Here is a 25983-nt window from a genome sequence, read left to right as displayed (position 1 = left end):
AGATGCATGTTGCATGGCTACTTAGAAATCTGGGCAGTATTTAGCATTTAAGTCACTGTATTACAGTCCAGACAGAGCAGTGAAGAGGAGGCTGGTTTTTTTAAATCTACCATTTGTATACATTACAAATTCTTCAGACACACAATTTGTCACTGCACCTTTAAGATAAACTCCTCCCTTTATAACTAATAGCAGGAAATGTATAAGCACACTGTATCACGCAGCACAACCCTCACCACTAGGAAACAGTATATCAGCCCTGAGACGGTAGAGGCTACAGTGTGGGATCCCTGGAAGCTGAATCGGAGCTGCCAGGAGAAACTGAAATCTCAAGAAGCACAGACATGACTTTCCTCCCAGACTTCTCCATGGAAACATGGACCCTGCTTGTCCTGCTGCTGACACTCCTTGCTTAGTAAGTGAATTGTTCTTGTTGGGTGAATGCCAGCTTTCTGTGGCCCAGCCCTATATAGTATATGATACTAGGGGAACCAGGAAACATATTCTCTTTATATTCTCTGTAGTTGCATGCTGCTTACTAATTCATTAACAAGGCTTCTTGATTTGTTTTGAAATAATACCATCTTATACAGCAGTGATTTTATATAATATGAATATAAGGGTAGTGCACATGTGCAGCAAAGGGTTAACACATACCTCCCAAGATTTTGGAAGTAAAAAGAGGGGCAAAAAAATGTTTTGGTCACGCCCCTTTCTGTGGCCACACTCCCTAATTGCCATGTTCATTTTACAAAATTTGGCAGATTATGAAAGTTTGAAAATATTTCTCCTTATCTAAACTGTTTTTTGTGTCTCAAAATTGTTACAAAGTATCTTACAGTATTTGCACCTGTTCTGGGCTCTCTGCTAAAAGCCAATTAAGTTAGAAACTTTGTTTCTTTTTCTGGCTGTTCAGTGCAGAGAAAATAGGGACTTTCCAGTGCAATTGAGGGACTGCAGGTTGAGCTGTCAAAAGTGGGACTGTCCCTCCGAAAAAGGGACAGTTGGGAGGTATGTTAACAGAATATCCAGCTAGCAATAGATACTCAACTCTCCTGCACTTAAAGGCAGAATCCATTTCATACATAATATTTTACATACAAGTTTAAACATGGTGCTCGAAAAGAACAAAAGTACTGCCAACACCCATAAAATCATAAACATCCACTATTAGGCTTTATATAGCAATAATATGTTATGCAACACTTTAATCACATCAGTCCCTGCCCCAGTGCAGCTTGCACCAGGGCACTATCACACACATATAGTATTATAGTCCGTTTTATTAATAGTATGTTTGTGCCTATAGAATCACATTTACTTAACTAGGTACATTATAGTACCTATAGCAACTAGACAGATGTTTGCTTTCACTTTCTAACCTAACAGATTGAAATGCAATAGCCGATATTGTAGTTACTGATAACTGCACTTGGGCAATATACTGTATCACTGTGTAAGTAAATGGACTCCTATGCGCACACAGTTGGAACGGACTCCTATTAGACTGCATCAAATAAGAGCACTTATAGTCTCCCAGTATTTTCTTGAAACTTGAAACGTCACTGTCTATTGTTTTTAAATGAATGAATAATGTTGCTTGCTGTTTCTTCAACAGTTATGCAATCTGGCCATATAGATTTTTCAAAAGATATGGGATTCCTGGGCCAACCCCCATTCCATTTGTTGGAACATTTCTTGGAAACAGACATGTAAGTATTATGTAAGTGTGCATGTATATACTGTAAATAATGCTTACATATGATTACAACATAGATGTGTACTCAACACATTATAGACTCAATAGACTCAGTAGAGTCAGTAGCATATTGATATGCTACTGATTGGTAGCATTAGGGCCAAATTGATAGCCTGCCCAAACATTATCTGGCCAAACAATTTGATCAGGCCAATTTGTCCCAGCATGTGGGTGGCAAAAGCAGACAAAGATCCCCTTGTTGGATAATAGGCAGATCTTGCTATGTATGCCTAGCTGTACACTTTACATGACACACACGAGTATGCACCAAGCCAAGCACCTAAGCACACCTTCCAATGCACCCATTTTGTAATATTACTTTTGTTTGCATCCAGACCAGTGTAAACAGACTAAAGTTCAGTCACTGTATTGATAAGCCAAGGAGTAACCTTTGCAGATGCAATTAGACACACACTTGTAAAGCAAAAAAAGTTTTCAGCAGAGGCATACAGAATTTCTCTGGTTTCTTTTTTTAGTATTTTTGTGTCCAAAGGTTTTTGTTTGTTTTGGTTTTTTTTTAGAAAGGAACCTTTAAGTATATTGTTTCTCTGTTTCTCTTTTTCATTAATTCGCTTTTGATGGTTTTAGACCAGTGTTTCTTTAAGGAACAGTAGCACCAAAAAATTTGGTTTTATAGTAATGAAAATAGCATGTAGTTGCCCTGCACTGGAAAAACTGATGGGTTTGCTTCAGAAACACTACTATAGTTTATACAAGCTGTTGTGTAGCAATGGCAGAAATTAAAAAAAAAAAGCTATATGGCACAGGTTAAATAGTGGATAACAGATAACACCATTATGTTTTACAGAGCTTATCTGCTATCTGCTGTGTAACCTGAGCCTTTTCTCCTTTGAATAGCTGCCCTCATGGCTACACAACAGCTTATTTATATAAACAATAGTAGTGTTTCTGAAGCAAACACAGCAGTTTTACTAGCGCAGGGCAACACTGCATTATATTTTTATTACTTTAAAACAATTTCATTCTTTGATGTTACTTTCTTTATAAATGGATTCTGTCATGATTTTTATGGTGTAGTTTTTATTTCTAAATTACACTGTTTACACTACAAATGATTAAAATTTTATTCCTGAAACAAAACGTGTATTCTTTTTGGTGTAATATTGGTGTGTAGGCAGCCATTTCATGTCATTTTGCCTGATCCTGTGCTTTCAGAAAGAGCCAGCACTACATAATGGAGCTGCTTTCAGATAAGCATTTATCCTACTCAATGTAACTGAAGGAGTCGCAGTGGGACTTGGATTTTTACTATTGGGTGCTATTCTTATATCTACCAAGGGGTAGCTTTCGTGTGTCAGGAATCTGGTTACCTTCCCATTGTTCTGTTGTTAGGCTGCTGGGGACAAAAGGGAGGTGGGCAACATCATTCCAACTTGCAGTGTAGCAGTAAAGAGTGACTGATGTTCATCAGAGCCCAAGTCACATGACTGGGGGCACCTGGGAAACGAACAATATGTCTAGCCCCATGTCAGATTTCATAATTAAATATAAAAAAAAAATCTGTTTGCTTTTTTACAAAATGGATTTCAGTGCAGAATTCGGCTACAGACGATAATCAGCCTATAACTGATGCCTTTTGAAAAAAAGTGTTTTCCTATGACTGAATCCCTTTAAATACTTTTGTCTATTGCAAAAAGAGCATTTACTTTATTTAAGGGGATGATAGAGATTTTTGGGTCCTGGCCTATAGGTTAAGAATCCTGGTTTAGACCAATTTAAAAAAAATGCCCAGTGCCATGCGTGAAGGTGCCAGTAAGTAAGTCACTGTATGGCGATGGGGAGATTTGGGACACTTTTTAGCCAACTGAATAGAGACCTATGTGCCATCAGCCTTCATTTAAACCTTTGAATTATTAAATGGTTCTGTGCCTCAGCTGTAAATGCTTTTTTGGCTTCTTGTTATCTGCCACATGAATACAGTGTCACATTGTCAGGGAAGAGTCAATGAAAGTCAAAGATCAATCAGCAAAGTCACAAAAAGGTTCTGCTAAAGCCCAGCCAGCCTTACTCACAGATATTAAAAATACACATAACATTGGAACACAAGGCATTTCATTTACCTAAGTACAATTCAGCAAAACTTAAATTGACACATAGACTGACACATAAGCTCTAGGTGCAGGTTGTAGGGATCTTTTGTAGCCACAACTGATTTTGCCAATCGCACTTAAGCGTGAATAAAGCTTACGTTTTCTTTTGCACTTTGAAAATTAGCCTTATTGACTCGCCCACTGAACACACAGTGAAATCAAGCACATGTGCCAAATATATTCATCCCTAAAAGGAATAATAAAATCATGTATACCTACATGATTATACAACCCACTAATCCTTAATCCTCCTCCCCTAGGGAGGCCTGCTGCCCCTGTTGTTTTGGAAGTAAAGGGACATTATAGAACTCGCATAGCAATGGAAAGTAGCCTGGAAGACTATACATTTCTTAGCATGCCAATCCAACCATCATCTCATGTCATCCCTGTTTTGACAAATCCTGGGCTCACAAACTTGTCATTTCTGCAATGAACCAAGTGCTTATAGGCAGGGCTCCATAATGTTGTAAGTTATAACTGTTACATGTGTTACATGACACTCTGTAACTCTGTATAATTAAGATATTAGTTGTCACTTTGGAGACCCATAAATGCTGTAAAAAAAAACTCTTTGGCCTGGATTCATTATGGGTTTATGGGACTCTGAGTTGACATCGGTACTGGAAAGGTTCTTGTAACTGTTGTCATAGACCTGTGCCTAGATAAGTTAGGTGCGCTTTTCACTTTATTGAGGTTAAAGCTGTCTATGGATATAATGTACTTAACTTGAAACAACTACCTTTTTCAGGGGATTATGAAATTTGACATGGAGTGCTTCAAGAAATACGGAAAAGTTTGGGGGTGAGTTTATTGCCTGTCTCTTGTTGACCACCAATTAAGTTATTGCTGTTATTCCATTTCATAGAGCAAGGATGTTTAAAGGAGAACTAAAACTAACTAAAGAAGTAGCTAGAAATGTTGTTTATTATGTTTTGTTCTTCTGTACCTGCCCAAGGCAACCACAGCCCTATAGCAGTAAAGATCTGTGTCTCCAAAGATGCCCCAGTAGCTTCCCATCTTCTTATATGCTGATTCACTGCACATGCTCCATGATGTACATAGTTACTGTTCTTAGGGACCATGTAGATAATTACTACATGGCAGCACAGAAACCAGTGTAACTAACATCAGAATTTAATAATTAGCCCTGCAGCATCAGCTTATATTGCAGGCCAACCTCATTTTCTGCTTGATAATTTGTGACAATCCCTGATTTTAGCTTCTCAACAGCTGCTCAGAGCTCACTGAGCATGTGAGTGTTGCAGACACTTTCCAAGATGGTGACCCCCTGTGACAAGTTTGAAGTCCTGGATTATTGCTGCTATTGAGAAACTGAACCTTTAGGCTGGTGCAATAAGATCCCCTGCATGAGGGTTCTAGGTATGGTTTATACAGTATAATACATTTATATACTAAACTGGCTCCAACCATGTTGTATGTTGGTTTATTTCAGTGTTGTACAATTAGTACAAAGCAAGCACAAATTAAAGGCATGTACAGTACATACAATGGGACAAATATATTCCAAGTGAGTTGGGATGTTCAGTAATTAGGCATTGATCTGTGGCATTAAAGGCACACTTTAAATTTTATTTTTTCCTGTACTGTTAATCTTCAGAGATATTTCAGGAATATACAGTTCAATACAATTTCATTTGGAAATGCAAGCCATTGTGTAGGAGTACAGAAGCTGGACAACTCTTTTACTGCAGAAAAACCATGTACATTTCTGGAAATTTAAAGGAAATTTAGAAATTAGATGTACAGAAATACAAATACTTTGAAAGCAGATATGTAAGGATAGTTTAAAAAAAGAATTTAAAATTCACATCAAAACTTATAATAAACGTATCTTGAAAAAGAGGAGCGTTGGAGGTAACTTATGCATGTGTTGATGCAGCTATAGTAAGCTTCTCTTGTGCCTTGGTTGTTGTGCCTTTACGATTATATACATTATGTCTACTCATTTTCCCTTTGTATTTCAAAAGTTGAATTCATTGCCATTTTCTACTTGATTTATTTCATTAGCTTCTGTTTAGGCATTACTGTCAATGCTTATAATTTCATCCTTGCTTCATTGTTCTCAACTGCCTATCTACAACTTTCCTTCCCTCTCCTCACTTCTGTTCTGATCTCCTAACTAAACGTAAGCAAAGGTGGAAACATACCATCTAAGGGAAAGGGAAAGTTAAGAGTGTCTATGCAGGGTTGGACAAGACAAGGAAACTTTTATTTATAGGGGGTGATGGTCTGGTGCTTCTTTCCAGATAAAAATACTGGCCTGGAGAACTTTCTAATGTAGTGCCACCCTACTATCTGTGCTGCCTCTCACTGGTGTCCCTTGTGAAGAATTACACTCCCTGACTCTGTGTATTTGGAGCATTGGCCTGGGGGAAAAGCTGAACAGTTGAATTTAGTGGGATTCCTTGTCCCTCATTGGGCAATAGTTCAGTTTGAAATAGCAGGGATAATGTAGAACAGTGCTGTCCAACTTCTGTGGTACCAAGGGCTGGAATTTCCTGGTCTATGTGGTGGAGGACCGATAATGAAAGCCATTGTTGACCACTACCCTTTTTTAAACCACACCCATTTTATCACAAAAATGTATACCCACATAAATGGTGGTAGCACACAAAAAAATAAATGCTCGGTGCTCACTGCAGGGATATCACCATTACTCATGTGAATTATTAAGTCATATTAAGACATATTCTTAAATCCATATATCTTCCCATCCCCTGTGGATTAAACACCTTGGGGACCCCCTAACAAGTATTTCCAAATGCAGAACAGGCAGAGTATGACACACGCAATCAGAGTATGGTACACATAAGCAGAGAAGGGCATGCAAAGTATGGGACACATAAGCAGGGTGGGGCAAGCAGAATATGACACACACAAGCAGAGTAGGACAGGCAGAGTATGACACACACAGGGAGCATAGGGCAGGTAGAGTATGGTGCACACAGGCAGAGTATGGCACACACACACAGGAAGGGTAAAGAAGGCACAGGCAAAGCAGGGTATTAGACAGGGAAACCTATCAGGTTCTAAGATGAACAGTAAATACATCAGTTTGAACAATGCAGGGGCTTTTACAGCCTGAATCTGAGGTGTGAATAATGAAGGGGCCAGTCAGTATCTGCAATGATGTGGATAAATGAGGGAATAACAGCTTAGTAAGCTTTAAAGGGGTTATTCACCTCTGAGTTACTTTTAGTATGATGTAGAGAGTGATAGTCTTGCAATTTTAGCAGTCTGATGGCTATGGTCCACATTACCCTAGTAACCATGGATTGATTTGAATAAGAAACTGGAATATGAATAGAAGAATGGCTGAATAAAAAGAGAAGTAATAAAACGAAGCATTAACAATAAATGTGTAGCCTTATGGAGCATTTGTGACTCCCTTTTCAAAGCTGGTAAGGGTCAGAAGAGAAAGACAAATAATTTAAAAAAACTATACAAAATAAATGACAAAGAAAAGTTGCTTAGAATTGTCTATTCTATAACATACATATTAAAGATGAGCCACCCCCTTTGAACAGGATTTTTATTCATCTTGTGATAAAGCAGAAGCTTTCAGCACTTAAGCTGAAAATGGATTGCAACTGTGACTTTAGACCTAATGGCAAGATGTTGCAGTTATAAGAAAATAAGGAGTTGAGTACCTGCATTATACATTTGGCAGAGTATTGTGTGAGGTTTGATTGGATGTAATGTTGAGATGGATGTGGCAGGACAGTAATAGTGCCAAAATATAAAGGAAATTATTGAACTAGAGTACTAAAAAATATACTCGCAGACATTTGGAATGGGTTGCAACAATGACTATTAAACCTCTTATGATCAGAGGTGCACAATCAAAGATGATTTTATAAATAGATGAAGGTTCAGCACACTCTTTAAAATGTGAATGTATACTCTTTTATTGTGATATATATATATATATATATATATATATATACCAAATATATTTAAACCGGCACAACCTTTGTAAAAAAAACACTGGGGGTTATTTATAAACACTGGCCAAATTTGCACCTGGGCAGTAACCCATGGCAACCAACCAGATGATTGCTTTTAATGTTCAACCTGCAGCTGGCTGAAAAAACCTAATCACTGATTGGTTACTATGGGTTACTGACCAGGGTCAAATTTGCCCAGTGTTTATAAATAAGCCCCCATTGTCTTTTTATTACATAGTAATATATATATATATATATATATATATATAATGGTGTAGTAGAACCGGCACTCACCCTCAAATCATCAAGCCCCGGGTGCTACTTCAAGAGTTTGCACATTGGATCATTTAAGAGCACTCACGGGTGTTGTGAAGAATATTTTTTTTTTATTGGAGTGTTACAATCTACCCCACATCAACGCGTTTCGGTTCTTTCTGAACCGTCGTCAGGATGCACCCAGAAGTCATCACGTGATCCATAAATACAAGCATAAACCAATCAGTGAACAGAGATAATCAGTGAGCAGAGTTAGTTAAATATTCACAACAGTGTTCTGCATTAAAGTGTTAGCATAAATTACTAAATCCATTGACAAAAATTCCATATACATGTTAAAAATTCCAAATACATGTTAAAAGATTTTTATAAAAAAGTGTGAAAAAAGTGAAAAAAGTTAGCCTTGTTAAAACTTTAAAAAATATATGTATATAGTGGCTAATATAGTTTCTTAGAGGCATAAGGACTATACAGATGACACATCACAAAACAAGGTTATCAAAGGGTATCCATGTGTTTTAGTGCAAAAAGCTGGTCCAAAAGAAAAACTTTCAATCTATAAATAATAATGTAGAGCAGCATTTGGGGATGCGTAGTGACTGAGTTAATAACAGCCCTTCCAGAGCCATATAGCATCTCATTGGAATAGGGGTCTAATCACATATTAATCTGTCAATGGTTCCGTGTACTTCACATATCGAACCGCATGGACTGCTTATCTCTTATTATTGTTGTTTCTACAGGGCAGAATAATCCTGTCCAAAAGCACCACTCAAATATAATCAAATATAAGTTCATCCCTGACATGTGACTGTCTGGAAAATATTTTGAACCATTATTATAGCACCTATATTATATATATTGTTAGCATGGTTCTTGATACCCAGTTCTGAGGTCAAGTATATGTAGATAGAGGATGATTCCCATTATAGTGTATCTATATGTCGCCACTCCATATCCCACTTATCGTGTAGAACAATTCCCTATACCAAGAAAGATAAAAACAAAAAACAGAACCGTACTGCCAATATTTCAAAGTAAGTACGATGTTGATTAGTCCTAGAAACAGGAAAAAAGGAGAAAGAAAAAGGAAAAAGGACGGACAGGAGTCTTCTTAAATAAAACATGCCAATGAGTACATTTCATTGAGGCCCCTGGGGGCAACTGTGTCTAAAGTCCGTATCCACTTGGCCTCTTTTTGAAGCAATATCCTCCCCCTGTCCCCTCCACGTTTAAGTGGGGGGACATGATCAATTAGTACACATCGTATGGAGGGGAGCGAATGTCCAAATCTCACACAGTGTCTCGCAAGTGGACTGTCAGCCTTGCCAGAGGTTAGAGCGGTGCGTATGGTGGATCTGTGGTTGTTCATCCGAATCCGAAAAGTAGTGGTACATTTCCCAATATAGTACAAGCCACAAGGGCAAATAATACAGTAAACCACATATTCAGAAAGACAGGTTAATCTATGTCGTATTTCAAATCTCTTACCACTATGAGGATGGGTGAAGTGAGATCCAGTTAGAAGAAAGCCACAAGTGATACAGCCGCTACACCTAAAGCAGCCCATCTTGTTAAATATCTCTTAACACAGCTGTAGTCAATGGGTGGATTAGTGAAAAATGCTGCCAGTATCTTTCTGTAGAATTTCCCAGGTGTCCAATTATATACACGTTGCCGAAGATACACAAATCCATCACTTCACCCCCTGGCCGACCTATTATTTCTGCACGTGGATCTCTTCTCTCAAACATTGCTTGTTACCTCGACACATTCCTTCAACCCCTGTGTCTAAAGATGCCCTCCTACATAGCTGATACACCGGCCATTCTTCAAATCCTCGCCACGCTGGGTTCACTCCCTGATGACACTATTTTTGCCACGCTTGACGTGTCTAGTTTGTACACTATTATACCGCTTGATCAGGGTGTCTCAGCATGTAGGACGGCATTGATCAATGGACACACGGGGGGGCCACCGGTCGAATTTCTTTGCTCCCTACTGGAAATGGTACTCACCCGGAATTATTTCCGTTTTGAAAATACTTTTTATTTACAACTGACGGGCACGGCAATGGGGTCCAACGTGGCCCCCTCCTATGCAAATCTATATATGGATTTTTTTGAAAAAGAACACATCCTTTCCAAATATGTTGACCAACTATTTCTATATAAGAGATATATCGATGATGTGTTTCTGATTTGGCGGGGGGACCACGTTGGACTCCAGACATTTGTTGCCGAATTAAATGCCCTTTCTACTCCAGTCAAATTTACATTAACCCTTGATCGTGATACGGTTGATTTTCTGGATATCAGAATTTTTCGTACGTCCAATGGTGTGGGCACTACTCTTTATCGTAAAGACACAGACAGAAACACGGTTTTGCATGCGCACAGTTTTCATCCGCCCTCTATTTTGAGATCCATACCATATACACAATTTCTTAGAGTTGTTCGCAACAATTCTGATTTTGGGCGGGCAAAACAACAGGCATATGAGATGTATGAGAGATTTGTACAACGTGGGTATCAGAAAGAGTTCTTGGACAAGGAATTGGAAAGAGCTCTCTCAAAAGAGGATACAAACAAGTCAGTTACCAGGTCAGGCGAAGTGAACAAGGGGGGCACTCTAACCTTTGTTTCTAACTTTTCGCCTGCAAGTAAACACATATGCACATCCATTAGAAAGAATTGGCCCATACTACAAATGGATAATAGCCTACCATTCACTAAAGTGGAGGCGCCGAGATGCGCATACCGAAAGGGTCGGGCCCTGCGTGACATGTTGATGGTCACGGACTTGCAAAACATGCGGGAGACTACGTTGCCACAGACATGGCTGAAATCGAATAAAAAGATATTTAACAAGATGGGCTGCTTTAGGTGTAGCGGCTGTATCACTTGTGGCTTTCTTCTAACTGGATCTCACTTCACCCATCCTCATAGTGGTAAGAGATTTGAAATACGACATAGATTAACCTGTCTTTCTGAATATGTGGTATACTGTATTATTTGCCCTTGTGGCTTGTACTATATTGGGAAATGTACCACTACTTTTCGGATTCGGATGAACAACCACAGATCCACCATACGCACCGCTCTAACCTCTGGCAAGGCTGACAGTCCACTTGCGAGACACTGTGTGAGATTTGGACATTCGCTCGCCTCCATACGATGTGTACTAATTGATCATGTCCCCCCACTTAAACGTGGAGGGGACAGGGGGAGGATATTGCTTCAAAAAGAGGCCAAGTGGATACGGACTTTAGACACAGTTGCCCCCAGGGGCCTCAATGAAATGTACTCATTGGCATGTTTTATTTAAGAAGACTCCTGTCCGTCCTTTTTCCTTTTTCTTTCTCCTTTTTTCCTGTTTCTAGGACTAATCAACATCGTACTTACTTTGAAATATTGGCAGTACGGTTCTGTTTTTTGTTTTTATCTTTCTTGGTATAGGGAATTGTTCTACACGATAAGTGGGATATGGGAGTGGCGACATATAGATACACTATAATTGGGAATCATCCTCTATCTACATATACTTGACCTCAGAACTGGGTATCAAGGAACCATGCTAACAATATATATAATATAGGTGCTATAATAATGGTTCAAAATATTTTCCAGACAGTCACATGTCAGGGATGAACTTATATTTGATTATATTTGAGTGGTGCTTTTGGACAGGATTATTCTGCCCTGTAGAAACAACAATAATAAGAGATAAGCAGTCCATGCGGTTCGATATGTGAAGTACATGGAACCATTGACAGATTAATATGTGATTAGACCCCTATTCCAATGAGATGCTATATGGCTCTGGAAGGGCTGTTATTAACTCAGTCACTATGCATCCCCAAATGCTGCTCTACATTATTATTTATAGATTGAAAGTTTTCTTTTGGACCAGCTTTTTGCACTAAAACACATGGATACCTTTGATAACCTTGTTTTGTGATGTGTCATCTGTATAGTCCTTATGCCTCTAAGAAACTATATTAGCCACTATATACATATATTTTTTAAAGTTTTAACAAGGCTAACTTTTTTCACTTTTTTCACACTTTTTATAAAAAATCTTTTAACATGTATTTGGAATTTTTAACATGTATATGGAATTTTTGTCAATGGATTTAGTAATTTATGCTAACACTTTAATGCAGAACACTGTTGTGAATATTTAATTAACTCTGCTCACTGATTATCTCTGTTCACTGATTGGTTTATGCTTGTATTTATGGATCACGTGATGACTTCTGGGTGCATCCTGACGACGGTTCAGAAAGAACCGAAACGCGTTGATGTGGGGTAGATTGTAACACTCCAATAAAAAAAAAAAATATTCTTCACAACACCCGTGAGTGCTCTTAAATGATCCAATATATATATATATATATATATATATATATATATATATATATATATATATGAAAATGTCCCAAGTGCCACACTCAAACCTCTTATGATCAGAGGTTCAAAAATGATGTATAAGATGTATAAATAGATGAAGGATCAGCTTTTTAAATTGTAGGCTAATGGTGTTGGTACACACGTCAAGGCTACAGTCTGATTTATACAATATCTATTTTGTTACTCAGTATAGGGTCCACATATCATAATAAGGATCATATTGCGTTATCAAGAGATTCTCAACTTGTATGGAAAACACAAAGTCAATTGGTATAAGCAGTAGCATTGAAAAGGGAAAGCATGTTAAGTAGACGAAGACCTGTTGAGAGTAGCAAGCTCATGCCTATGATTACGTATCGTTCAGATACGAAACGCATCAGGATGTAATGGTTTTAACTTGTTGAAATAAAAGCTGAATTTTACCAAAAGAGAGGTTTCCGGAGTGCTTGCCAATCTTCATACAAAACACCCATTGCTACGGGTTCGGGGCGATGTACCCGGACCACTCGATACGTCGGGTGAGTGTTTTCCCGGCTTCAGACGGCTTCCTTTTATTTTGGTTCACGCTGAAGTGTTGGACCTGGGGTCTTTACACCCAGGTCACAGTCGTTACAGGGTGAGAAAGGGTTAAAGCCAAAATAAATTTTGTGTAGCGCTTTTGAGATGCTTATATTTAACACCCTATGAACATGTAATTTTTCAACCAATATAGGACCGTGCAGCTTTAATTATTTGTTAATTTGTAGCAAGCTCTCTGTACTGCAATGCTGAACAAAACAGTCATAGACATAAACAACTGTAAAGCCTGGCATACAGATTTGTTCCAATACTTATAATTAAATTGTCAGTATAACAACAGATAAAGTCCTTGAATCACTGTAGCACACTGTTCCAGTAAAAAGTGTCACTCTACCATTAGAATTTTTCTTATACATTTCTTATACATTATTCCGTTTGCAAATACATGCTTTTCTTAGAATGGAATGCACATAACCTTCCAAAACACCATACAGATATAACATGTAAGAAGCAATTGTCATGGACAATATACATCTGCACAATACAATTATTTTGGTGTTCACACATTCCTTTTCTTATCTAAAATGTTTATACGTATGTGTGATTATTCCTACAGTGTGCACCGCCTTAATTGTACTTTTGTACTATGGCTTCTGTAGGAAACAATCCAAACAGATAAAGATCAGTGTGGCCCAGCATAACTCCAAGATAGATGACCCTTTGTGACCCAGATCAAGTATTTTGTTACAGAGTGTATTAAACATTTCTACAGAGGCAGCAAAATATTTGTTCAGGAGGGAATAGAGCAAGAATTTGCAAAGTTAAATGGGAGAGCAAAGTAGCCAGAAGAATGGTACAGCAGAGGGCACTGAACACAAAAGGAAGAAAAATTAAGGCAAACACTGAACAAAACACATAGCTTGCTTCTTATAAGAATCAATTGATTCCTTTGTTTTAAGGAAGTTAAATATTGTTTGTGTTCCGCACTGTATCATCTTCTACAGCTCAGTGGCATTTTGATTACTGGACTCCTTTTCTGGTCTCTTGATTTTCTTCAGGTTTTATGATGGGCCTCAGCCTGTACTTGCGATAGTGGATCCTGTGATAATTAAAAGCATCATGGTCAAGGAATGCTACACCAACTTCACCAACAGAAGGGTATGTTTCATCACATGATGCAGAATGTATGTGTATATATATATATATATATATATATATATATATAAAATATATAAGTGTGTGTGCGTGTTTCTAAATTTCAAGACAGTATAAATGTAACAGACTTCTGCAATTCATTTGTCAATAGTAAATGTGTTAATGATGCATCAGCTGGAGCTATGAAACAGGATGTTAATTCATATTTTCACTGAGATCAATTCAACTGCCTTGTCATTTCATATTCTTTCAATAAATGAAATCCCTCCATGACACCTGTGTTATTACTTTTCCATGGTACTTAGGATTTTGGTTTAAGTGGGCCCTTGAAGTCTTCTGTCTTTCTTTCCAAAGATGACAATTGGAAAAGGATCCGCACAGTGCTTTCACCTACTTTCACCAGTGGAAAATTAAAACAGGTAAGGCCTCTTTGTTCAGGTTTAGGAATTTATTATTAATTTATTGTTTTTTTAAAAAATCGCATCAATTCAAAATAGAGGTAGTCCACTTTGTGCATTGATTGGTATTGGGTTAGGGGACCATTATGCATTACTCTAGAGGAGGCCAGAGACAGACAGATCTTGTACAATATCCACCTGTCCCAAGGACTGAACAAGGGGTCCTACATGGTATCTCCACTTCTTCATTGTAATGTTGGTCTGAGGCTGCCACTTCAGCTCCTCCACATGTCAAACAGGAATACTATGTGCACCATGAAACTTTTACTACTTGTGGACACAGTTCGGGGAGAAGAGAAGAAGGAAATCATTTTTAAAAATTTGCATTATTTGGGTAAAATGGAGTCTATGGGAGAAGGCCTTTCCATAATTTAGAGCTGTCTGGTTAACAGGTTTCCGTATAATGGATCCCATACTTGTACTATAAATTCTTTATAAAGCTGTTCTTGTATAATTTGCTGTACAGTGGGCTTAAGGGCTAACTAATTGTATATGTCACCTAAAGCACCATTAAAAACAGAAATGAAACGAAATTGCTTTTAAGTTTCCTACACTAAATAATATGCCCAATTTCAGATGTTCCCTCTGATGAAACACTATGGAGAGCTTTTGGTGAAGAATATCCAAAAGAAAATAGATAATAATGAGCCACTAGACATGAAGGAGTAAGTAATGGGTGGGGGCAGTAATGTGGGTCATTTATTACTAATACTGTTTTTAGTATACAGTAGAACCCCCATGATTTCAAGTTTTCCCTCATTTTACATTGTTGTTTTGTGGTCCCACCTTTATATTATGCATAATACATTTCCTTGATTTTACATTTTCCTGGATTTTACATAATTTTTTTTCTGGTCCCCTGAAAAATGAAAAATGGGGGTTCTACTGTATATTTCAATGAAAAAGTGTGAATAGTTTTGAACTCCCAGAACTCCATAAAAAGAAAACAGAGCTTGGGGAATACTTTGCTTCGGTTACTGCATGAGAAATGGCCACTGCAAAAGCAGTCATGCTACTGCTTAGGTTAGGGCCATATCATGTGGATCTTGGCCTTCGGAGAAACACAAGCCAAAAACTGAATTGTGTGTCCCTAGCCTTAACACTGATGTTTTATATTTGTGCAGTATTTTTGGAAGTTACAGCATGGACACGATCCTAAGCACATCATTCAGCGTCAATGTGGATTCCATGAATAACCCCAACGATCCATTTGTCACCAACGCCAGGAATCTCTTCACATTCTCTTTCTTCAAGCCCCTGTTTCTGCTTACAAGTGAGTTTTATTTGTTTCTTAATGTGTTAATCAGCTTTTTGGAATTAAATGCACATACGAGAAGAAAATAAAACAATACATATATACAGTATATAGGGTGGGGGTGCTAAGAAGGGAAGGTAAACTACTGGCTAATCTAATAGGTAGAATACACCGAGAGGAGAGGTCTTAGGGAAAATTCGGGGTGGTGACCCTGTAGCATCCGCTAGGCAGCCGTTCCACTCCAGTCACGTGGTACTTCAAGGAACAAAGCAAACAGGCACATTGGCTGCCGTAAACAGGGAATCCATATGTACGGAAGATAAAAAGTCAAAATTTATTCAAAATGTGGCATAAAAACATGTAAGCACACAGACATGAGTTGCAGGCAGGGTGAGAGCATGGCTTGACGCGTTTCGTGACGCAAAACTGGTCACTTCCTCAAGAAGCCAATGCGCCTTCTGCCAAAGCCAATATATATGCAGCTTCCCCCCTACTGTTAGGTTAGGGAATTGTTAATGTGTAACAAATATATTGTTTTTATATTAATATAGAACAATCTTATAATTAAAGGCTACATATAAACACTTAAAATCACAGTCACTACTCGCTCATAGCAAAGAAGAATTATAAATATCAGATATATGGGCCTTTCAAATTGGAAACACGCTTGTGCTCCAAAAAGTGTGGACATTTAAGGAATAAACATTAAATATAAATATAAATATAAATACCTACTTATATGTAAGGCCCTAGATGTACAATAATATTTAGTATACTGTTATTATAAACTTGGCATGACGCAGTATTGAGAGAGATAGTAAAGGCGTGGAGGTATGATGTCTAAAGAATAATAAATTCAATAGAATAATTAGATAATAATGTAAATCTATAATTTAGAAAATAATAAAATAATTAGAGCATCGTACCTCAACACCTGTTCTAAATACAATCTCGACCATGAGAGAGAGGGCAAATGTGTATTGGATAGCTGAAAGATCAAATCAGTCTACAAACAGGCTCACCTCCCACTCCCTATTCAGGCCATTGGGCATGATCGTATCGAGAGTGTGGATCCAAAAAGCCTCTCTCTTAAGAAGTAATTTTTCCATATCTCCCTTTCTGACGCCCGGGTTTATTAAATCGATGATTTGAAATGAGATACATATATTCCCGTCATGTTTTTCCAATATATGTTTCGCCACTGCTGAGTTTCTATCACATTTGGCTAATCTAATATATGGCATGCCTTTAAAGGAGAAGGAAAGGTAAAATATAAATAAAGCTCTATGGATTGCCTCTTAAGGGAAGAGCTACTTACAATAATGCTGCCTCTATACAAGTTCCTGTCCAGCTGTAGGCAAAGATCGACTTTAAAAATATTGAAAAGTGCATAAAATATAAACGACATCCCTCTGCTTATAGAAAACTGCACAACAGGGCTTGTACATGCGCATAACAAATCATCCAAGCCCTGCGCATGAGCAAATGATAGTCTACTTTCCCTCAGACCAGCGATGACGTTCAGGTTCTCTTCATGGGAGTGTGCAAATGCTGTAATGTGAGTGTGTAGGAGAAAATCACTCTGAACTCTCTCGCAGCTTTGTTTACTGCCCAAGCTGGTAACCTCATAGGAAATGGCTGCATTAGAAGATCCTCCCTCCCCTTGTCATAGTGCCTGCCTGCCTCCTGTTAACATGTCAGTGGCTACAGAGCTGCAGTAAAATCCACAGAGTATGGCCGCTGCAATTAGGAATGTGGCTCTTTGACCTGTGCGAAGCTTTTAACTATTCAGAGCACAGCTGCTTTTCGTGATCACTATGCTGCCGAAATGCACGAGTAGTAACTATCCGGCACGGGAAAGAAACTCTCCTACAGATGACCAGTTCCCTTCAGCTCAAAGCCAGGCACATTCCAAACATCTGCGACTGTCTAAATGGAATTCTGACCTGTTCAACTGCTTCAATAAAAATATTTTCCAAGGAATATCAAAAGCTTTGTTTTAATGATTGCTGACAACAACCAGGGGCGTTGAGGCACTTGCCTCAGCCGGCAGCGCCCCCCCCCTGGTTGCCAGGGGCGGCAAAAATGCCGTTCCTGGTAACTAAGAGCCGAATTTCCGGGTTTCAACCCGGAAATTTGGCTCTTCTAGTGCAGAGAGCGCAATTGCGCTCTCTGCACTAGCGATGTGGACCCCCGAACGGCGCTGAAGATGTGCCGTGGGGGAGACAGGGGGCGGCAAAAACAAAAGCCGCCTCGGGCGGCAAATTGGGCAGGATCGCCCCTGACAACAACAATAACAATCTTAAACATGGCATTTTACAGTGCAGTAATTAGCAAGCTCTGATCCTCCCAGAATGAACCAGAACGAGCAGTGAGTCATGCATGAACGAGCTTAGAAAAAACAAACTGCTGGCGCACGCTGGCTCCTGCTTTGCTAATCCCACGTGCGCATGCAGCAGACTCCTCTCCTACTATTCTCATATTAGAGGATATGACGTGACCTTAACCAAGATGGCGGCCTCAAAGTCCACAGTGGTGATTTTTTTCAACGTGCCGGTACAATTAAACTAAACTAAATTTGCTACTCAAACTATGGCGTTTTAGGAGGAGGAAATGTAACCAACAGTTTGCCATAGCATTATAAAAATACCTTTCCTTCTCCTTTAAGGATTAGCAATGTGTCTACTGATTCAGTAATGTCCACCACCATGTTTTATTAACTGCAACAGATTTTTATATAATAATCTATAGATGGATGCTCACCACAATCAATCTCTCCTTTCTCCTGCTAGACCCAACAGCAAAAAACAATGCAACCAACTTAATCACACATTCCTTACAGTCACAGACTTGATAGACAATACAGTAGTGATCTATGCTGATGATTTCTAATGTCTTTCAGATCAGTTTTGCACTAACTTTTGTTTCCATTTTACTCCAGTTTTATGTCCGTTCCTTGTTCCTCTTTTGGACAAAATGAACTTCTGTTTTCTCTCTTTGAAAATCCTAAACTTTTTTAAGGATGCAGTCACAAGTATCAAGAAAAAAAGGCAAAAGGGTATTCATGAGGTACAAACTAACAACTGTAAATTTGACTGGTTTTAGTATTGTTAGGGCATTTGCTTTGTACACAAGACTAAGGAGACACAAAATGTACTTAGTTAAAGTAGAGGTAGCATACTGCTTTAGTATTCCTGCCATTCATCTCTCATTCATACAAAGGGGCAGATTTATTAAAGGGCGAAGTGGCTGTCGCTAGTGAAAATTCGCCAGAAAACTTATCCGCAGGGACATCCCCAATTTACTAACAGGTGCAGAGGACAATTCGTAGTTTTGCGCTCTTTCGCCAGGCAAATTTTTGTTCAGGCGAACGATCATTACAATTTTACAGAACGTTACCACTTTCGCCAGATTTTCCTTGCCACCTTAGACCTGGCGAACTGATAAGATAAAGTTACATCCTCCTCAATCTTATGTCACTGACATCATATCCTGTACGCCGGAAACTCATAAAAGTTTTAAAAAACTTTTTTTCACATTTTAAAGCCGGATTGCCTTCAAAAGTCCTAACTATTTTTTTATGTTAACATTTTTTTCCCAACCATTTGAGGGGCATGCCACATTTGTTTTAGGGTGGGCTCATGTTGAGGGCATTAGAGGATCTCTTTTGTCTTTATTTTGCTTCCTTGGACATTTGTAATAATTGGCCACTTCAAGCATTTGTTACAACATCTCTAATAAAGACGTATTTATGACATATATCTACCCGCCCTATTCAAATTGACCTAAGCGTAAGAGCAGAAACAAACGTTAGTGAAAGTCCTCTATGAAATGCTCGCGCTGACGAATTAAGGCTAGCAAAACTTCGCCCACATTCAGCTACAAAGACACAGCTTTGCATTTTAATGAGTTAGTGTAGTGGTATCGAATTTACTCCTGGCGAAGTGGCCCGAAGTGTGGCAGAGCGTTCGCTGGCGAAAATACACCCTTTAATGAATTCCCGCCAAAGATGAAAAGATGCCTTTATCTCAGACCATGCCTACATTTCACAGCCCTTGCTTTCCTTTTTTTGTTAATTTTTGTAATCCTAAAAAGAATTCATCCTCCTCCTCTTATAAACAGCTTTATCCATAGCTTTCTCTTGTTTGGGAAACATTAGTAGGAGTGTAATGGATGCTTTAGGAGATGTGACCATGTACCTGTTTAAAATATATTGCACGGCCATTTATTTATGATTTTGGAATTCCATCCAATTCTAATGGGATTCCATGCTTAAAGGATTGTGGTGAGGGGGTTATTCGTCCTTAGTTTTATATGTTTTTATAGCGGAGTGTTGACATTTGCATGGCTTGCATTCTTTTTTGTTTCACTCTGTATTAGGCTGCAATTGCTAGGTAAATTGATGGGTGCAAGAGCCTGAATTGCTGTATGTGCTGTGCAGATATACAATCCACTTATGAATGAGCTTATGATGAGCTGCTGGAAACTATTTAGAGATAAACCACACATGAGTGTGCAATCCCACAGTAGTCAGTGTGTTTTGGGAAGTACATAGAACGAAACCACCTATGTAACAAAAGGCTCTGTCTGCTCAGGTACAGTACCCATAGTAACCAGTGGTGGGCCAAGCCAACCGGGCGCCCTAGGAGACCCGGGTGGCCACCGCGCTCCCCTCCATGCTCTCTTCCGTGCTCCCCTCCACAATCGCTCGCACGGACGTGCGCGCTCCTGAAACCATTGTGCGCACACATTCGCACAACGCTGGAGAGGAGAGTGTTACAGCGCTGGAGGCAGAGCAAATCGACCGAGGGGAGTGGTGAGAGGCAGGGAAAGTGACTGAGGGGAGGGAGGCGGGGAAAGTGACTGGGGAGATGGGGTAAAGCGTTTGAGGGGAGGGAGGCGGGGAGGAGCGCTGGAGGAGTGGGAGGAGCAGCGAACATGGACTAGTGGTAGGCAAAAGTCAGGTACCTGCCCAGCGCCCCCCTTTCGTTGCGCCCTAGGCAGGTGCCTCTTCTGCCTACCCCTAGTTCCGGCCCTGATAGTAACCAATAAGAAGGCTGCTTTTAAACAGGTGACCAGTAAATGACTCCTGCTGATTGGTTGCTATAGGTGAAATTCGCAAATAGTGTATCAATTGGAAACATAGTAAAATGTAAATATACTAAATTCTGCCAATATGCTTGGAAATCAGAAATTATTCATTGTTTTTACAGGATAGAGTGGATTTCCTTCAGCTTATGGTTGATGCACAAAACAATGAAGGCGAGTCAGTATCAGAAGGGGAAAAAGAGAGATATAAAGGTAATACATTGCAGTTTAGAGTCCAAAGTACAGTTCAAATAGTGATGATATTGTTTGTTCCATTTTCTACAGTGTAAACAGGCGTGCTGGAGCAGGCTATACCCATTTTCAACATTCTTGACTATACTCATTTTGTGAACGTTGTCTGTGCACTTGGGCACTGTTAACACAAATAATCTTCATTTTAAGAGATCTTCTCTGGGTACTTGGTTCATGGAACCTGAGACAATGTGGTGTAATGGACGATTGGTATAGCTGTTGTTGTACAGCAGGATATCTTCTTTTACTACTTGCCAATAAACATTTGCCAGACCTTTCACCACCATTTTTTAAATTCCACCACCTTAAAAAATAAAAAAATTACTCAAGCATTTGGGACTGTGTATTAATCCCCTTTAAAAGAGCAGGAAATGCATGTTTAATTGGGGGTACCAAAAGTTAGGCACCCCCAAGGGGTTCTTCCAGCGAGGACGGCGGAGCGACTGGCTCCCTTCTTCTACTTTCTTCAAATTTCCCTGGACAGACGCATGCACAGTAGAACTAAATAGCCAAGTTCTTTGTTAAAGTCCATGTTTTTCGCACTACTGCGCATGCGTACCTGCACAAAGAAAGAAGAAGAAGCCGGGAGACAATTGCTCGCTGGAAGAACCCTGGGCCCGTGCAGTTTTCTGCTGATAGCAACATCAGCCCGGAATTTCAGGTAAGTATATACAATCACTTGGGGGTGCCTAACTTTTGGCACCCCAAGTAAAGAGTGCCTTTTCTTCTCCTTTAAGATGCTGTTTGTGGATGTTTCAGTCTGAGCACCTACTATAATTATTTGCTCTCATGTAACCAGCTTTGGTAACAAATGCAGTACATTTCTTATAGACTATATACATAAATATATTTGAATTGTCGATTGAGATGTTCCCATGTTTATGCACTTGCAGAGTTATCAGATACAGAGATTATGGCACAATCACTTATCTTCATAATGGCTGGCTATGAGACTACAAGCACAACCCTCATGTTTCTGACCTATCACCTAGCAAGGCATCCGGATGTACAGAAAAAACTTGAGGAAGAGATTGATACGTTACTGCCTAACAAGGTAAACAATCAGTCAAGAATTATTGACAGACTATTACTAAATTGTGTAAATAATATATAGAAAATTGTCTCTAAAAACCTTTGTTAATTAATTTTATGCATGCCAGAAAGTATGTTCTTAGATGTGTAAAGTATACCCTACAATAATATATTATATAATAAATTCTCTACAGGCACCACCAACCTATGAAGCACTTATGAAAATGGAATATATGGATATGGTTATTAATGAGAGCTTGAGAGTGTTACCTCCTACTATACGAATTGAGAGAGTTTGCAAGAAAACAATGGAGATTAATGGAGTAACAATCCCAGCTGGAGTTGTAATTGTGGTGCCATTATTTGCTTTGCACCTGAATCCGGAGGTCTGGCCAGAACCAGATCATTTCCAACCAGAAAGGTACCATAAATGAAATTCATTTAATGTGCATAAGGAATGAAATAATAAATAAAATATGTATAACTAGTTATGAAAACAACACTACCATTTAATGATTTGTATACCATGCTTTGCCCAACATGCTTCTGGTTGTATACCAGAAAATCAGCCATATTTACCAAATAATTGTTTTGCAGACTAAGGAGATAGGAAAAGGTAAATGCTTTTGTTTACTTTGCACCACGTTGTAACAAGCAAGTTATACAGCATGTACTTCCCACCAACTGATGCCATCCCTCACCAAGAAACATGTATTGGCATATTGTCTTAAGAGTATTCATGAAGAGTGATACCATTAACTTGCATTTGCAGTTAATGCTTTTATTTTGTAATTTTTACACTTTTTGTAAACAAAATACAAAACCAACAGCCTCCAAAAATATATTTGCTTGATTGTGCCTAATAAAGGGAAAGGCATACAGTATGTTAGACATGGGTTTATGTTCTCTAATTGTACAGAATATGAATACATTTAGGGCTCCTGCTACTTACGGCTTAAGGTGGCCATAGATGTAACAATTATGATCTTTCTTGGAAAAGATCTTTCCAAGAAAGATTGTTTCTTTCAATATACACGTGTAGAGCTGATTCGTCAGATATACACGTAAAAACAATAGAATTCTACCTGTGTCTGACTATTCAGCACTAACAATGGGCAATGTTTGGGTGCCTTCAAAAGCACCCAATCAAAATTTTCCGTCCAGCCCGATCAACGAGCCGATATCCAAATCTTATGCCGATATCTGTCGGCAACATCTTGCCACTGATTGTTCAGAAATAAGATTGCTGTCAGAGTGTGTATCGGCAGCTGTCCTGTGTTACAACACAACAGTGTCTTGGGGAGTGGTCAAGACTAAAGGTGGCCATAGACGCACAGATAATATCGTACGAATACACGCACCGAATATTGTACAAAAATGAGTTTCATACGATATCTGTGCGTCTATGGCCACCTTTAGTCTTGACCACTCCCCAAGACACTGTTGTGTTGTAACACAGGACAACTGCTGACACACACTCTGACAGCAATCTTATTTCTGAACAATCAGTGGGAAGATATTGCCTAACCAAGCTGAGCCCAGATAAGTGGTAGTTAGCAATACATTTAAGTGTCCCAATTGCACACAAACCTGGTGAATTAAATGGCCATCAGCCATTCAGATTACACTTTTTTCAGATCCATTAAATTAAAAGTCTTTTTTCTATAGGCTGTACGTATTGCTGTTTTGTATTTACTATGCTATGTTACTTACCAAAGTCTGTTCCAGCTCCTGTGAATCATGAAGAAACCCTGCCCTGCAGACTGGTCTTGTTGATGAATTCAAAGGGGTAAATTTATCAAAGAGTGAAGTTCCGCCACTAGAGTGAAATTCTGCAGCTCTCAATTAATTTCTATGGGATTTTGAAAGGTGTATTTATCAATGGGTGAAAGTATTAGTTCACCCTTTGATAAATACGCCTATAAAAATCCCATAGAAATGAATGGAGAGTGGCGGAATTTCACTTTAGTGGCGGAACTTCACTATTAACTTCACTCTTTGATAAATATACCCCAATGGGTGTGGGGGCGAGGAGATAAAAATATTGGCTGCTATTGGCTCATAATGCAGATTTCCTATCAAACATTGGTGTTTGTTTGAATAGTTTTGTCACATACTATACAGGAAAATTCTATATGCCTATATAGGGTACCATGCCTTATGTGGTTGTTTTAAGCTGATTTCACGCTTAGCAGTTTGTTATGCCAGAGATACCATTAAATGATCATTTAATTGTAGAGGGGGGTCCTCAAACCAAATTATTGAAGGGTATTGGAACAAATACATTTTGGTGAGAAAACCCAGGACAGAAATTATTTAGCAATGCTGAAGTACAGGTATAGGATCCATTATCCTGAAACCTGTTATCCAAAAAAATAATGGGGAGGTCATCTCCCATAGACTTCAATTTAAAATTTAAAAAAAAAAGAAATCCCAAAATCACCAAATTGGATTACAATATGAAAACCATGACAGATTTTAGCTGGAGTTGGATTTTTGGCAGCTTTGGGGTTTAAAAAATGTTTTCGCTGTACTTGATCCAAACTAAGATATCATTAATACTTTTTGGTGGTACACCAATCATTGGGTTTATTACAAGTTTAAAGGATTTTTTGCATACTTAAGATATAGTGATTTAAATTTTGGAAAGGTCCCTTATCTGGAAAACCTCAGGTCCTGAACATTCTGGAGAACAGGTCCCAAATCTGAACTACACATCTTTAGCAAATATTCCTACAATGCTTATGCTAATATAAGGGCAAATTAAGCCTCTTGTCACATTTCTTTCTGTATTTTAGATTCAGTAAAGAGAATCAAAAGAACCAGGACCCCTACAACTTTCTGCCTTTTGGAACTGGTCCCAGAAACTGTATTGGAATGAGATTTGCCTCAGTTAGTATGAAAGTGGCCCTCACCCTCTTGTTGCAGAATTTCAGATTTGAGACATGTAAAGACACTCCAGTAAGTAGGAGCCAAATTCCAGATAAACCTACTGTACTACTTTCCATAAAAAATTATTGGGCAGCATACCGTCCTTTAGATGTTTCATGTCTGTATCGAACTGGCCAAATTGGATAAATAATAGGAACCGACACATGCTGTGAGAGTCACATACTAGAAACTGCTGTTAAAACTGATACACGTGCAGGCCCTTGACAGGTTCTCCATAGATTTTGTACAGTCTCCTGACCATTTTGTATAGTGGATATCTGACCTTCTACATGACAAAAGTAGGACAGCATTGAGACTGTTTATTATAGCAACAACAATAGTGCCCCCAGTGATTGTTGCTTTTCCTTCTGTTTTCATTAATTTGTTGGTCTGACAATGTCAATTTCCCAAACCTCAAATCATATCTACACATTAAAAAATGTTGACATTAATTTACCATGTTAAAATCAATGTATTTTTTTTTTTTTATCTTTAGGATCCACTGAAAGTTTGTACCAAGGGAAACCTAAAGCCCACAAAACCTATTATTCTTAACCTTGTTCCTAAAGCTACACAGACAGCGGAGGAATAGATACAGTATACTGTAGGAACAACCAAATCCAAATTCACTATTTTTAGATGTAATGGTGTAAATGAAATTGAAATATGAATTACATTATATGTCTTTTTTGCATACATTTTTGGAACTATGCTCAAAATAAAGTAACCATTTTGCTTGCAGAAAGTCTTGGTCATTATTGGTTACC

General features: G+C 38.7%; 1 protein-coding gene across 2 annotated transcripts; it reads left to right on the top strand.

The window, feature by feature from the left end:
- Positions 1-230: 230 nt before the first annotated feature.
- On the top strand, positions 231-25983 carry LOC108718493 (cytochrome P450 3A21-like). Of its 2 annotated transcripts, NM_001367855.1 has the most exon segments (13): positions 231-415; positions 1619-1712; positions 4619-4671; positions 14104-14203; positions 14506-14619; positions 15235-15323; positions 15783-15931; positions 18855-18982; positions 21127-21214; positions 22147-22307; positions 22480-22706; positions 25084-25246; positions 25713-25983. In NM_001367855.1, coding segments are annotated over 13 exon segments (1533 nt in total). In that variant the 5' UTR covers positions 231-344; the 3' UTR covers positions 25809-25983.

The sequence above is a fragment of the Xenopus laevis genome, chromosome 6L (assembly GCF_017654675.1).
Source record: "Xenopus laevis strain J_2021 chromosome 6L, Xenopus_laevis_v10.1, whole genome shotgun sequence".
In the NCBI taxonomy this organism is placed as follows: domain Eukaryota; kingdom Metazoa; phylum Chordata; class Amphibia; order Anura; family Pipidae; genus Xenopus; species Xenopus laevis.
Note: the sequence above shows the minus strand (reverse complement) of the source record. Positions and strands in the feature narration are given on the sequence as shown.

What these genes read in the sequence shown, in the direction of transcription:
- LOC108718493 (XM_041565218.1), top strand. Translation starts at nt 14,165, where the DNA reads ATGGTCAAGGAATGCTACACCAACTTCACCAACAGAAGG. An exon ending in CCAGTGGAAAATTAAAACAG is followed by an intron (nt 14,620 to 15,234) that starts GTAAGGCCTCTT and finishes GCCCAATTTCAG; the next exon opens with ATGTTCCCTCTGATGAAACA. An exon ending in GATCATTTCCAACCAGAAAG is followed by an intron (nt 22,707 to 25,083) that starts GTACCATAAATG and finishes TCTGTATTTTAG; the next exon opens with ATTCAGTAAAGAGAATCAAA.